The following is a 16449-nucleotide window of genomic DNA, read 5'->3' as shown; positions in this document are numbered from 1 at the left end:
GACTGGAGTATTCTGCTGAAGACAGCAGACCCAAGTTCAAGATCCTGCTTTGCTGCCTATCCTCTAACATGTTCCAGTGGTACTTTCCTTTCTCCCCAGGCAATTATATAGGTAGCCACTGTTGAACCTCAGCTGAACATCTCCAATAGTAAAGTGATATGACAGTCTGCTGTGGAAGTGACAAGTGAATTTATTCAAATAATAACTGCATTGAATTTCAGTGATCCAAAGAGCACCCAAATCCTAAGTTTAGAAGAACAGCAATGAACAAAAACATGACATTTGCTGTAGACAGTGACAGAAGAAAGAAGAAAATACCCTTTCTATGTGAATTCTGTTGCAAAACTGTAGTAGAAAAACTGAAAATTGCATAATCTGTCATCAGGAATAAAAACAGTCTAAAAATCATTGACTGTTTTTAGTTTAAGGAAGGTTAATTTTCTTTACTTGATTTTTATTTGGGTGAATTAATTTGGGCTGAATTAGTGGGAGCACAGCAAGTAGACTGAGGGGAAATTATTATCCCCCTTTACCCAGCACTCATTAGGACACATCTAGAATACAGCATTCAAGTTTTAGGCCTTTTGGTAGGAGACAGAACAGAAAAACAGGAGCAGCAGCCACTGAGACCTCCTGAGGTCTGTTCCAGCTTGAAATAACCTGAAATACTTTGATTAAAATACACAGGGACAGAAAGCATATTAACAGTAGGAAAGTATCAACCAGATATAGGAGGTATAATGTCCAATATATAGCTTATATCAATATTGAAATATACATCTGCATGGCACCATGTCAAGCACCTTGTAGTCACTCACTTCATAGAAATAGTATGTTGATTTGGTAAAATGTTGTACTATAGTTCCAGTGTTTCTAGTTTCGAAATCAGTGATCTCGTTGCTAGCTGATATATCCCCACGTGGCACAGAATGTTACTGTGCAGACGTACCCTAATCATAAGCAGTTAAATGTTAATGTTGTAATTGCAAAGCAACTCTGAAGGAATCAAAATGGGTAAAAGAGGTCAGAAAAGGGAACCTCCTGTAGTGCCAGACGCTACTAGGAATAGCATAGCCTAAGAAGTTGTCTCACTGGGAGCATCCTCAGGGCAAAGTGAAAAAGAGTTCCTTTGATTTAAGAATGTTTATTTTGATAACTCTATTCCCTTCTCTACTTTCTTGTAAAACCAAAAGACTTGAGGACTTGGAAGTGTAATCATCACTTCTACTCAAGAAGGTAATTAATCATGCAATGAAAGTATTTTCCTTCTTCTTGAAATTACACTTATAAACTATGTTTTACAGTCCAGCAAATTACAGTAGCTCTTTCTGAGAGTGAGCCTTGTGTCACTAGCTGCTACCGCTTCAAGAACTGGTGAAACTGTAGACATTCCAATAGAGTTCCTACATCCAGGTTCATGGATTTGCTGCTTTGCAGGTGACCTGAAGCTCAAGGGTTTCCAAGGGGTTACAGAAAAGCTCACCCTCTGTTTTCCAAGTGAGTTAAAACTAGCTCTGTCTGTGAAACTGTAGGACCACCCCATGAACTCAAAGTAGCAGTGCTCCAAGTCTTATATCCCTTTCTCACATAGCCTTCATGCTCTCTGACCTGCAGAAGGGCTACAAAAGGCTCAAAAGCAACCAGAATTAAGGATGTCATTGTGTTCCAAGAAGCTTAAGGTCTTGGTCAACTTTTCTCTCTCTACACTTTGCAAGGAGTTTGTTGTTACTGTTGATTTACAGACTTTGCCTTGCGGGAATTTTCAAAATACAAAGTGCGTTTTTTTAACCCTTGATCCAGGCACAGAGAGGACAGGCTACAGCCATAATCAGGAATAGAATATGTTTTCACATGTTGTGATAGGCAGCACTGTAGTAGCTGTCATTTTAATAACCCACTGTTAAGTAGTTCAGAGCCAGCCTTTAGATGGGGATATACTTTTTACTTACTGGTACTTGCTTAAACATCCAGTTCTTGTGGCAAATTTCTTTTCCTGTGTTCTGTAACAGTAGAAAAGGCTCCCCTTTGTCAAAACATTGCTTGGGATTTTCTCTAATCCTGCACAGGGGATTATCTTGAACCAAACTACAGTTCTGCTGTGGGGAAGATCAGGAGTGGAAAATGAATGAAAAGGATTGAATGAAGGGATTTCATAGGGCAAAGCAGGGGCATAGACAAGGTCAGCCATGCTATCAAAGAAGATAAAGTGGATAAATAAAGAACTGTGCTTGAATGGTATAACCAGGAGCAAGCTGTTTTGGCCAGTGAAGAGCACAGAGGATCTTAGAGTACTAAGAGATTAAGAAAAGAAAATACACCTGCCCAGCCTCCTGACCTGTTCCTAGTGAAAGGATTAACTTCCACTGCTCCTAAAACATATCATCATGTTTTCCTCCAGGCCTCATCCCTAAATTAAAGGGTGCTTTGGCTTTTGTCCCCTCTCCAGACAAGCCACCTAAATTTGACTTTACTCTGTGCTTTCTTTTGCTATGCAGGCTACAAATAGTTTATCAGAATTTTGTCACCTCCAGTGGGATTTCTCTTGAGGACTCAGTGTCATGTTCCTACCAGAGTGCTTGGAAGCTGACTCTAGTCTTTCACTTTTAGTATGGGGTGAATCTGGACTGATGTAACCTCACAGCTCTGTGGAGAACTGCCTTTGCCCACCAAATTACGATCTTTTAGATGTCCTGATTCAGTTGTGGAGTTAAGTGGCTAGACTGAGCAAACTACAGCCTATCTATGAAATCCTGTCCTGAGGAATACCTTCATGCTTCCCCCCCTAAAAATACTTGCATGATGTGTGGTTGTATGAGGAAGGGCTCCTCCTGGGGCTGTCCTCTCCAAGTCCCCAACACATGAGGGTATGAAGATGCAGCAGTGCCTGTGGTGATGTCTCACAGATAGTGTTGTGCCATATTACAGCTAAAATAATGAAGTTGAATTAATTATTCTACCCTGTGAATTACATTTAGGATAATACTAAATAGTGTGTGTCCTCTGTGGTAAAACTCCATTTTTATGGAGATTTTTAGGGTGTCAAGACAAGTTCATTATCTGCGTCTCATGGAAAAACACTTGCACCCAGCTGGAAATAGCCAAAGGAGATTTCTAGATGAATTTGTCCCAGACCTTTATGGAGTACACTTGCCCCTGCCTACTTTATATCTTCCTGCTGCTTTTACTTTATGTGTTTGGAATGCAGCTTCCTCAAAGACAAGAATTTGTGATCCCCTATAAATGTCTTAACACCCTAATTTCTGTAGAAAGAAACCATGTGTTGTAAACAGATCTTGTTACTGGGAACTTCCAGTGAAATTGGAAAATTGGCAGTATTTCCATGAATTTTACTGTGGCTGGTACTGTCAGCACAGTTATAAGGTGCATTCTTGTTACGATCTTCCTCCTGCTTAGCAAAAGAGGAGGTGTAGATTTAATTTACCCCTACACTGCATATGCCAGTGACTGCTGGATATTCAAAACATGATAAAACGGACTGTAATGAAAGAAGATTCTCTCATTTCTTAAAAGATGCAGTCTTAAATAAAAATCATAACTCCAAGATAAGCTTCTGCTGACTGCAGAAAATAGCATTGTGAAGTAAGTCCCATTAAGCCCCAGAGTTTCTTTGAACTCCTTGCAGTTTAGAGATAAAAAACAGCTTATTGATCAATGATAACTGTAATTTGAGACAGTTATTTGTGCTGCAATTTTACTCGTGTTTCTTCCTGGGTAAGATGGTGCCTGGGGACACAATTTTCTGTGACCAATCTGCAAATGCTAAAGAAAACAGAGCTTTGGAAATTAGGATATATGTCTACCCCACCTTGGACACCTTTGGAATACAGCAGTGGAAACCCACCTGCATTGTGAGTTCCCTGTGGAAGGTGCTTGCAACCTGTGAGCAAAGAATTTAGTTTCTCATTACTGCTTAGCTTTTACATGCATGTTTGAGCTGTTGTTCTGCCTCTTCAGCTACAAAAACACACTTTCTAAGCTTGTTTAACTGGTAGTACCATTTGAGCTAAAAGAAACTGCTACATAATTTAGTTTTGCAAATCAATATATGAATTAATACTAGTGAAATAACCTAGAGAAGAGAAAGAAACTTTTAATATCACTGAAAATACATTGCTGCAATTTACCAGAGTGAAATACTCAATTAGCTATTCAAGAATAAAGCGTGGAGGATCTTATCACTCCTCTCCCCAGGAGACTTGTCCTCGAGCCTGTTCCTGAGTAGATCACTTGGACCTAGTGGTGCTGCTCTTGTGTTTTCGAAGAACAAACTCTGCAAGTTTTCTTAGCACAAACCTGGGAAGGGCATCAAGGTTTTCCTAATGCTTCCACAGCGCTCATTTAGCTTTCATGAGAAGCCTGAGTAAAAATACCTAAGTTCCATTAATTTTATTTAGATCTTCAGATTGCTAAAATATGTGCACACCTATTTTCATATGCCTGTGCTATGCAAGCAAATATGCTGTGGTGCCAGCATGCAATGGGATATTTCAATTCATAGGTTCATTAACCTTAAAAGCAAAAGGGATTATTGTCATCTGCAATCATGCAGGATGACACAGATTTCTATTTTTCAAATGAGTGTCACATAAAATAGACCATCACTTTCAGGAAAATATTTTATCTTTATTCTAGTATTAGCCTTGATAGAAAGTCCACTGTACTTAAGCTCCCAAATTTTATATTATTCAGTAGCAATGAAATTACAGATGTTTACATTTAATATATTCGCCCAATTAAAATCTGATATGCTAGAGCCTGCTGGTTGAATGAAAACTCTTGCACCTTTTGAGAATTGAGGGTATAATACATATTCATATGATCAGCTGTATAACATTGAATAGGACAGCTGGCTGAGGAAGGTTCATTTGCTTAGTTTACTATCTATATCCATTAACATTAGAAAAGACTGAAAGAATTTATCTGCCATGGGGTCTAATAGATAGAGGTTTGATTTTTTTTCCCCTTAACTGATCATTTTTGACATTTAGCTACCATATAAGGGAAAAAAAAAGACCCAGGAAAATTGATTTCTCCCAAATACAGTCTCAACATTTATGTCTAAAAGGGCTGAATAGGTGTAAAAAAATTCTTGGTCTAAACCAGAAAATGATTATTTTTTTTAACATCTTAAAATCAGCTATTTCTAGCATATGGGTCTCCCAAGTGAGGAGAAATCATTTTTATTTCTCAAAAGAAAGAATCTGATAGATATATGCAGTTTTACAATTAAGGATGATAGATTTATACAGTGTTAGAAGCAGTATCTATATTCAGCAACTGCTCTGGCTTCATGTACAGCTGACCCAGGCATATGAACCCTCAGGTGAAAGACTACAGAATCCACTGTTTCTTTTCTATGACATGAAGGTCTGGGAAGGATCATGGAAAGCAAAAGTGGGTGATTTTATCAAACAATAATATTAACATAGAGAAAAACGTGCATTTGTAGTTATCAGTAAGTTTCTGGAAGCAGACTTCATTCACTTTCTAAAAGCAGAGATTTCTTTTGAATCATTTTGTCTCTTAATTTTTTAATTTAAGTTCTCTTTGGATAAGGAGTTTAGAGCTGATCATTGCACAATTAGCTGCCTTCTGGGAAAGCATCAGGTGCTCTGCATCAGTTTGTGGTCCTGATACAAATGCTGTAAATATCTGAGGGAGATTTAGGGGGAGAGGTTGGTGGCTTCAAATATTTTAGAAGCTTTGGTACTTTCAGGATTCAAATCTTCCTGAAGTCACGAGCTTATGAAAAAACACACTGCGGAAAAGTTAGATCCCATGAGATCCATTGTTACGAAATGCTTCTGTGCCCTTGCTGTTCTCTGCTAGATTTTTTTGGAGCTAGGATCATGACTTCTGCCTTGGAAGGATTTATGTTTTCTCAAGGTACATATGCATATACATCACCTGAGCATCACATTTTGGACGACTTGATGCGATTAGAGAATAAAAAAAAAAACATATATCTGGTTTGAAGGACAGTATGTTTTATATGCATATGAACTGTAGCTCACTGATTTCCCATATTGCCAATGGTTTAAAAAATCTCTATAAATCCCTGTTTACCTTAATATTTTTCCCTTTGTAGTCTCATCCATTGCCTAGTCTGGCAGAACTAAGGAAAATTCAAGCCTGCTAATATTAAATGCTGCTCAGGTAACTCGGTGTTCTGAAGTAAGTGGATCAAATTCTCTTCAGGGTCTAATCCAGGCACGTGCTGCCGCTGTTCAGAATGTACATATGTTTGGAGAACAGCTTGTGGTGAATTCTTAGAAGAGGTGTGAATAGATTAGCAAAAACTTTTAAGGACGAGTGGAATCATTTACCACCAGTCAAGTGATCTGGGACTTCCTTTAAAAGGCTACATTATGAAATGCTCTGCTTAGTTACAAATAAAGCACTGAAGATGTAAATTAAGGAAAAATGTGTTGCTTTAACGAAGCCCTAATTTAATGCCAAGCATGGGAGGTTTCATCACAAGGTATCTGTGATGCTGTGAGAGACCAAAGCAGCTCCATGCTGTCCCTGGCCATGACCAGTGGCAGAGGGACAGCACCTACAGCAGACAAGGACCTTTCGCAGGCATCTCCTCAGCTTTCACAGCAACTTTCTGATTTATTTATCTGTGAATCCACCCTGCGAATTTGTCTTAACCCTTGCCTTACCTTCTCTTTTCCAAGTTGCAGGCAGTGAATTCCTGGACTACTCCTCTGAGCAGAGGCTGTTTTCTGGCTCTGACTGCCGTGCTTTCTCTGAATCTTTGCTAATTCAGTGCTTTGATTTTGGATGAGGAAACTGGAACTACCAGCAATACTCAGACTTCAGGTGCACAGTAGTAACTGGCAATAGTTTACTTCATTTGCTAGTCTTTTTCTAGCTCTTAAATTTTTATTTACTGTTTTACTGAGTTTAGGTGTTTAAAGAAGTAGGCACACTTATTTCAAGATCTCTTGAGTGATAATAATTACTTTAGGGTTTATCTCTGCTTAAGCTTAGGAAGGGTTATTTTATTCCCCATGTGCATCATCTTGCATTTCTTTTCATGAGATCTTGTCTGCCACTTCATCAACCCACTCAGTACTGACAGTTTTACACCTCTTCCATGCCTGTTTTTAGATGTGACCATTCTGAATAATAAAAATTCTCCAATATGGAAATTCGCAATTCACTTCTACCGTTGTTCCTTAGCTTTCCCCTAATTTATCTCCTATGAGGGTAGCTCCTTCTTACCCCTCCACAGTATTTCACCACCAAAGGCTCATAAAAAATGAATTTTCTAACATGTTCCTATTTCCGTGAATAACCTGCATCAGACAATCTGCCCTGCTCAGAAGCATTCATGCTTATAAATAAATCCTCTCTTCCCAGTGCAGCAGCAGGGACTGTGGTGGCCAGGATATTGTAGCTTGGGAGAGACTTGCGGAGAGCAAGAAGGGACCTGAAACTCCTCAGCATATTACTCCAAGAGCAGGAGCTGGGAGATAAACCTCTCATATTACCTTGAAATGCACAGGAAAGAGCTTCTGCTGAATGACTGTGAGTTTCAGTAGTTCATTGGATTTGCCTATAAACCGCTGTTATAGCATACCAGTGGTCTCCTTTGCAGAATGTGATTGAGCTCAGGTTCCTTTTGCCAACCTTTCCACACCCCACTCTGCAGCAAGATCATATGACAGGACATTGTACCAATACAGCCTCAGAAGAGGAGCAATAAATCCTCAAAAACCAAAGAGCAGTAGAAAAGGTACCTTGACAGACACAAGCTTTGTTCATAAGGTCACCTACTTGATCCTTTCGTAGCATATCAGGACCAGGGGATACCTTTATGGTGAAGTTAAAGGCCATTAGGCTTAAGAGGAAGAAAAAAGGAGTACAGAATTCCTCCTCTTTCTCCCTTCCTTCCTTTTTCTCAATATTTGGAGAACTGGACTCTTGTGGCTTTCCCACCTCCAGCTTTGATTTCAGCAGACATCTCAAACATGCAGACATCTGCTCTATTCACTTGTCAGGTGCAAGAAGTCCAACAAAAATTGTTGTGGGAAATTAATAGGGTTTCCCACCCACCCGCCCCCCTCACTTCTGAAATAATGTCTCTACTTAATTATTTAGGCTAGCAAAACCATCTTCTTTAGGGTTAGAAATGGCAAACATGGGAATTTTAACCAGGGCATGATACTTCCCCTTCTTCCTTCCTACTAAATTTCTTGTTCTTTCATACCAGATGGTCTCATTTTCAGATCTCCACTGATGTGTAGTACAGGCATGGCAGATCTTTTATTACCTATACCAGAAAAAGGCACATTTTAGTCTTAGCTTGATGATGCTTCATGAATTGATTTGATGCAATAGGCTCTGAGTGAATGTAAACAGTCTCAACGTCAAGTTACTCTTCTACTTGTTTACTTCCTGATATGCATGCATGGCAGTTATACATCTGCATAGAGGGCAAAATCAACACAAGTTTTGTACAAAGTGTGGCCACTTGTATTTGGTATATTTTATAGAATGTTGGACATTGTGACATAAATTAGGTGCTTATTTCCTAAGCAGCAAGACATTCCTGAAGTACACTTCACTTCATGAAGTTATATGGACATGACACAGTTGTGTCATGTCCATATAACTAAAGCCATAATTTAATTTATACTCTTGCCTGAACTATAGTGGTAAGAAGGATGCAGTTTGATTATGCCATGCATTTCACTTGTATTTTTAGTTCTCAGAAAATTAATTTTTAACACTATAAACAACACTTGCATCCATATTAGAAACAGAAGTCACTTTGAGGTATGTGTATTGTGGCTTTACATGAGATGTGCAATCTGTTTGTCACCATCACCTTCAGGGAATGTTTATGAGAGGGCTGAGAAATTTGTTCTGCAGTGATATATTCTGAACACATCTCCTGTTAGAGCTTTGTTTTATATGAGCATTGATAGCCTAGATATTTCCCAAAAAAAAATGTTTGCTTAATCTTTTCTTTCAACTTTTCCAAGTTGTCTTTAGCTATCAGAATTTTAAGGATATATTATTTTTCAAAAGAGGCACAGCTGGTTCTAAACACCAGTTGCAGCTAGATAGTGAGGCCAAGATGCTTTGTGCTAATTTTGCCAAAACTGAAGTGTGGAGTCAGTGAGGGATACTCAGACACCATTAGGATATTAATAGAATGTATACTCAAATTTAATTGTGATAAGCATGTTTAGTAGTATAGAGAGGAAGAAAATTAGCACAGTCTTTGGGGAACCTAGACAGAGAGAGGAGTCATCTACAGTATACATATTTAATTAAAAAACAGAGGAAAATAGGGAAGAAACATTGGGAGAAAGAGTAATATTTAGAAAATTAAATGGATAACAAAGGAAAAGAACCAGAGAATGGATAGAGCACACAGGGTGTGGAGAACCACAGAGAAGAGCAAAAGGAAAAGCAAAGTTGATGTGTAGTGTTTTGTTGTGGTTTAACCCCAGCTGTCAACTAAGTACCACACTGCCGCTTGCTCACTCCCTGCCTGCCAGGTGGGCTGGGGAAGAGAATTGGAAGAAGGTGAAACCTGGGTTGAGATAAGAACAGTTTAATAATTGGTATTAAGTAAAATACAATAAAGAGAGAAATAATAATAATAATCAGAAAAAGAGAGGAGAAACAAAATTCAGAAAACCCAAGCAATGCACAATACAGTTGCTCACCACCCAGTGACCAATACCCAGGCCAGCCCTAGAAGCAATCAGTCCCTTGCAGTTAACTCCCCCCATTTTATGTACTGGGCATGACGTGCTGTGGTATGGAATACCCCTTTGGCTAGTCTGGGTCAGGCATCCTGCCTCTGCCTCCTCCTGGCTTCTTGTGCCCATCCTCACTGGCAGAGCATGAGACACTGAGAAGTCCTTGATCAGGGTAAGCACTACTTAGCAACAACTAACCCACTGGTGTGTTAACAGCATTGTTCTCAGACTAAAGCCAAACCGCAGCACTGCACCAATTACTAGGAAGAAAATTAACTCCATCCCAGCTGAAACCAGGACATGTTTTGAGAAGAGGGATGGGGAGGTGTCTGTTTGATGTAGTAAATGTGTTTGTGCGCTCGTAATTAACTGTAAATTCATGCTGGCATGTATCTGATTAGAAAACTGCACATCTTAATAACTCTTCAGTATGATTTCTGTTAATTAATATATTTGAATGAAGGAGAACAATAGTGAAGCATGGGCATTTTCAGTAATAACATATATTTGTATATAAGTCATGTTTGTAGTTCTTCTATTGCAACATACAAATAAAGAAATTCTGTAAACTAAGAGGTGGAAGGCAATTTATGACTACTAATTATTGTGCAAATTTATCCCTTTCACTGTTTTAATGCCTTATTGTCTTCTTGATCTGTTTATTATCTTGTTACGTGCCAGGTTTGCAAAGTAGCTGAACCATAAACTGATTTTGGATGTCGTATGTGTATGCTGTGTATATACGCACATCTAAATTCTGAATTTTTAGTGAAATTCAAACTGTGTTAACGAAAGTGATATAAGAATTTATATTCTTACATGTTTATGCACAAGCTGGTTTTGAATTCAGAGAAAACTTTCTTCCGAATGAACTCATTTTCTTTTGCTTGTGAACATCACCACTTCTGTCAGCATGTTAACTGTGACTATTGTTCCCTGTCTAGCTGTACCCCATAAAATAGGGCGGATAATTGATGGAAGTCCTGCAGATCGCTGTGCAAAACTTAAAGTTGGAGACCGGATCTTAGCTGTGAATGGACAGTCTATTATAAACATGCCTCATGCAGATATTGTGAAGCTAATTAAAGATGCAGGTCTCAGTGTAACTCTTCGCATCATTCCTCAGGAGGGTAAGTCAATGGCCCTTAAAAACAGGAAGAAAATTTTAAGTAGCCTCCAATTAGCTTAAATTATGTCACCGCTTGAAAGAACATCTTTTGTTTCACTTTTTGAGCTGTAATATACAGCACAGCAAAACTACATCCTTAGAACCAGCTGAAATAATATCTGGATTCTTGATAAGGTTTCTGGTTATGAAAAGGATATTTAAAGCAAACCTGGAGAAACCTGAGAGTCATGAGCACCGGAAAGTCAGTGTTAATGTCTTTTGGGAGAACTGTCTTCTACATGGAAAAGCAGCCTACAAGAGAGCCAGGGTTTGAGTTAATTCCCTTATATCCTGCTAGAAACCAAACAAAAGTTTGGCAAAGTGACTCAAGAATGGCTGTCACCAGGCACATTCAGCTACCTCTGACAAAAAGGGATGTGAAGGAAGGGTTCAGATTTCATAGCTTTATCACTATAAATGCACAAGCCAGGAAGGAACTGAACTCTAAATTATCTCATTTGTAGGGTGAGGGTAAGGGGATAGGCTCATTATTCTGGTCATTATTCCACAGCTAATCAGCGAAGATCTTTTGATGTTGTTTTCATGGGGTTTGGGATAGATTTCAGGCCTTTATGTAGTTTATCAATGTTCTGTACTGATGTATTAATTGTACCATATTAATGAGACCATGGCTTTATAAATCAGCAACAAATACCAGTAGAGCTAGGAATGTGACACAGGAAATAAAGAAATTACTTAATGATCCAAGCTTCAGTTAGATGACCTTCACCTTCATAGGCCAAGGAAATAGTCTGACTATAGTCCATAGCCATGGACTGCAACTGGGGGAACTTAACTACTTCATTAAATAAATTCAGTGAAAGGAAAAACACAAACATACAAAAGTTCAGAATTCATACAGAAGAGCTGCTGTATTATCAGTGGAGGCCAGTTTTGCAAGCACGTACACACAAGTGTGATGCTGCATGCAGTCCATGCAACTTATTTAGGCCTCCCTGGTACCCAGATTAATTCATGATGCCAGATTGCTAATAGTTCAGTGTTAGAGGTGGATACATTAAATTAGAAAGAATGCAGAAGTATGTGGTGCTACAAAATGTTCTTGGGTGCTGGTGGTGAGGGATTATTTGTGCCCAAGTCATGGCTTCCCTATGTGATACTGGATACCTCATTTGCCTTCTGATATTAGCTTCCCAGCTTACAAAATTAGGAAAATATCTAGTACCTCTCTAATGTGTTTTCAGGTGAAGAATGCCATATAAATGCAAAGCAGTTTTCAGAGCAGCTTATGATTTGACTAGTTCATCTATAGTTAGGAGAGTAATGTAGAAATGAGGGACAGCATTCACTATCTTCAGTTCTGAAACTGCAATACAAAAGAGACTCACAGATGCAAAATGGGCAATTAACGCCTTAAGCATAGTAATTACATAGACAAGCATTGCTTATGCCAGCATGAGGAGTGTTTTAAGCGCAAATATACCAGCTTTTTTGACAATTAAGCCTAAATTGAAAAGATTTTTAATAAAGTAGCTAAAATTTTTAAAATAAGTATAAGCATAAATTAAATAAGTGGAGAGTCATTAGAAATGTGCAGTCATTAACTCACATGGTAAAAAATGCAAAATAAAATAATTCAAAATTCAAACTACATTCAAATATAAAACAAGGCAATATCTGGATCATGCATAGCTATTGGTGTTGGGGATGCTCAGCCATCTCCATGTCCATTCTGGATGCTTTGCACCATGCCACACTGGCAAGTAGGAGCCAAAACTTATAATGAGCACTTTTGCTGTTGGTGATGCATGAGCAGTCACTTCTGAAGTGCTTTTCTGGGTGGAGACTCTCTCTTTTACGCTTATTTACAGGTAAATGATGAGCAACAGAGCTATGCCAATGTCTTGGGGGAAACAAATAATATTTGATATGAGCTCTGTGCCAAATGTGTCTTCCCCCAAGTGCAGCAGGAAGCTTGAAGGAAGAAGGAAGATTGGCATCCTTTATTTGTAATAAGGCCACATTTCCTACCCCAACTTCTCTGTCTTTTTGAACTTTATGGTGTTTGGAAAGAAGGATTCTGTTTTTCTGTGAAACCATGGTCGTTTGGCACAATACAGTGAAATAAAACATTGTTTTGTCTGGTTAGCAAGAATTTATTGAGATTGGCTTTACTGTTCACAGGCCCCAAAGATATAAAAAATACAGGAAATTCTTCTTGAGCTCAAAGACAGCAGGAGTTAACACAAGCACACCAGTGGTTTATCTTTTGTGACAACCATGTCATCCCATAACAGTGATGAAAGAATAAAATCATTCATTGTCTCAAAATTAATAGTATTTCAGGTATCTAGGAGCTAAGCTAAGGCATAATTTCACCAAGCCCAAGTCCTGCCTGACCAACCAAGCAGCCTTCTAAAATGGAGTGACTACACCAGTGGACAAGGGAAGAGCTATGGGAGTTGTCTGTCTAGATTTCTGTAAGGCCTTTGACATGGTTCCCCACAACATATCTCTCTTTAAATTGGAAAGATGTGGATTTGATGGGTGGACTCTTTGATGGATGAGGAATTGGCTGGATTCTGGCATCTGGGGGGGAGTGGTGAATGGCTCAATGTCCAGGTAGAGATAAGTGACAAGTGGCATGCCTCAGGGGTCTGTACTGAGACCAGTACTGTTCAGTACCTTCATCAGTGACATAGTGGGATCAAGCGCACCCTCAGCAACTTTGCAGATGACACCAAGCTGAGTGGTGCAGTTGACAAGCCTTTTGGATAGGATGCCACCCGGAAGGAGATGAACAAGCTCAAGAAGTGGGGCCATGCGAACCTCATGAGGTTCAAGAAGGCCAAGTGCGAGGTCCTGCTTATGTGTGGGGGCAATCCAGTAACAATACAGGCTGGGAGATGAAGGGATTCAGATCAACCCTACAGAGAAGGACTTGGAGGTGCTGGTGAATGAAAACCTGGACATCAGCTGGCAATGTGCACTTGCAGCCAAGAAAGCCAATTATGTACTGGGCTGTATCAAAAGGAGTGTGACCAGAAAGTCAGGGAAGGTGATCCTGCCCCTCTACTCTGCTCTGATGATACCCCACCTGCAGTACTGTGTTGTGCAGTTCTAGAAACTACAACACAAGAGGGATGTGGACCTGCTCAGACGAGTCCAAAGGCTCTGAGCAGCCTGGTCTAGTTGAAGATGTCCCTGCTCATTGCAGGGGGATGGGACTAGATGACCTTTAAAGGTCCCTTCCGGCCCAAACAATTCTATGATTCTCTAATCAGTATTTTTGAGTTTTAAAAGAAAACATGAAACACAGAAGCAATTTGCCGTGTTCAGTGAGGTTTTAAATAATGGAGGTGTCAAACGGAGTTATAGAAGTGACCAAGACTTCAGATCCCGCAGACTATCAAAAGAAGCCCATTAAGTTCAGATGTCTTAAAATCTAATTATAACCCAAGATAGCAAAAGCGACAAAGCATAAATTTCCAGAGGCTGCGTGTGACCAAAAATGATAATTGTCTACCTTTGCCCTTTAGTAAATGCCACGCTGTGACAGGTGTTTAATCTCCAGCTTCCCGTTACACAGAGCTGAACAGCCCAGCCTCAGCCCCCAGCTCGGAGAAGCAGAGCCCCATGGCCCAGCAGCACAGCCCCATGGCCCAGCAGCACAGCCCCGTGGCCCAGCAGAGTCCCCTGGCGCAGCAGAGCCCCGTTGCCCAGCACAGCCCCGTCTCCCAGCCGCCACCTCCTCAGCCCCTCCAGCTGCAAGGACATGAAAACAGGTAAGAGCAGCTCCTCCAGCTTTTGCCTTCTGTGAGGACCCTTGTGCTGGGTCTTCCTGCTATTCCTAGCTGTGAGCCATTGCCTGTGGGGCTCTGACAAGCCACGCTCCTGTGATTCCACCCACAGAGCATCAATCGTGTATGCCAGGATGATCTGCAAGTCTTGTTTGGGTATGAAACGTTATTATGAACAAGGGTCTAGCCAGCCTTCCTCAAATGTCCATCAGGATCATATCTTTGCCAAGGAACTAAACAGTGAAGTATTCCTTGTTAATAATTTCATTGCTAACATACTACTTTCTTATATCACTACAACTTACAGAATACAGGTATATCAGTATCTGATATATCTTACATGCCTGATTTTGTCTATTAGAGTTCTGGATTTAGGAAGATATTTTTAGATATTTTTATATCAGCTTCTATCTGTCTATGGTGTATCATTTTCCAGCTGATTTCTCATGTGTAATTTATGTATATGCATTGACAAATTTATCTCTGATGGAAATTAAATGGTAGGGGGATAGAAATTTTGTGACCAGATGTACTGAAGCTGTTTATATAAAGAGCATGCTCAAGCTGTGGGATGATACAAACTTTCTATGATCTCCAATCAACACTATTTAGTCTTTGGATTAATTTTTGGCATGTTAAATGAAGCTGATTGCACTGACTGTCTTTATGCTAATCTTCAATAACCATCATACCTCATCAAGACCCTCTTCCCTAAATAGTAGACACTGGTTACAGGATTGTAACTTTCTGCTTCTGGATATACTTGAGTTCAGTTGTGATTTAGACACTATGCCCCCTAATTCTCCTTGCTTACCAGATGTAGCACTTTCATTTGCCCTAAATTATTTCCTCTCAATTAGTCACACTTGGCAAATTTCTTTGCCTTATATTTCCTTGAGTAATTTTGCCAAAAGTGATCATCTCCTAGAAGACATATGTTTCTGACAAAAATCCAATGCAAAGCTTTCACAAAAGTCTCTCTGTGCAGTTGTAAGTCAGTAGTAAATGTCTGTGGAACTGAGAATTTTCAGAGGGGACCAGTAAACTATATTAATTAAAGTGCTAAAAAGATAGTATGTTATCATTTTACTTAACAGCATAAGATATATTTGGTCATGTCACTATTCATATATTCAGCAAAAATAAAAGCATCTTTTGACACACAGCTGTGATCTTTTATTGGGAACCCACCTAAAGATTACTTTTGTTCCAGAAAAAGGATGTTATTTCTAGTTCATATAAGTATTATTTTCACTAGATTTTATAAATCAGATTACAGCTTGTTTTGATAGCTTCATCCATAGTTTCTGTATCAAAATCAAGATTTTATATGATATTTAAATCTCTTAGTAATACTATCTAGTATTTTTACTTTCAATATTGTTAAGGCTCAGTATCACAGTCAGCCTGTTTGTTCTCCATTTTCATTTCACAGAATCATTATACTAAGTAAAGAAAGAAAGAGGATTGTCTGTCAACATACAGGTCTTACTATAGATGCCATGTACAGGTTTTAAAAGAACATGTGGCAGCAAGCTATTTTCATCTTCTCAGAAAAGTCAAAAGAAATAGTTCTGATATTTTAGTGTCTGGATAGAGATTCAGCTAATTAAAGTTAGCGTGTAGGAAGATCTGCCATAATATTACTGTAACTGTACTAGTAATGAAGTTTTGAAATAGATTTAAATTTTTGAAATTTTTTCTAACATTTAGATTGCCTTTCTCCTACATAAATTAGCACAATCAAAAGCAATGCTCTCATTTTTTCAGCATG

General features: G+C 39.1%; 1 protein-coding gene across 15 annotated transcripts in view; it reads left to right on the top strand.

Moving 5' to 3' along the window:
- Nucleotides 1–16449, top strand: part of MAGI2 (membrane associated guanylate kinase, WW and PDZ domain containing 2) — a 739872-nt gene that overhangs the window by 677010 nt on the left and 46413 nt on the right. For 9 of the 15 annotated variants that reach the window (XM_057422525.1, XM_057422520.1, XM_057422517.1 and 6 more), the window contains 2 exons: nucleotides 10691–10876; nucleotides 14450–14660. In XM_057422525.1, coding sequence (XP_057278508.1) covers nucleotides 10691–10876; nucleotides 14450–14660 — 397 coding nt within the window. The remainder of the gene's footprint in view (nucleotides 1–10690; nucleotides 10877–14449; nucleotides 14661–16449) is intronic. The other 6 variants (XM_057422529.1, XM_057422530.1, XM_057422522.1 and 3 more) reach the window with 1 other exon arrangement.

The sequence above is a fragment of the Pezoporus wallicus genome, unplaced genomic scaffold, assembly GCF_028554395.1.
Source record: "Pezoporus wallicus isolate ANWC-B61680 ecotype Strahan unplaced genomic scaffold, APGP_CSIRO_Pwel_v1 contig_3058, whole genome shotgun sequence".
Taxonomy (NCBI): domain Eukaryota; kingdom Metazoa; phylum Chordata; class Aves; order Psittaciformes; family Psittacidae; genus Pezoporus; species Pezoporus wallicus.
The sequence above is the reverse complement of the archived record's forward strand: the minus strand, read 5'-3'. Positions and strand labels throughout refer to the sequence as shown.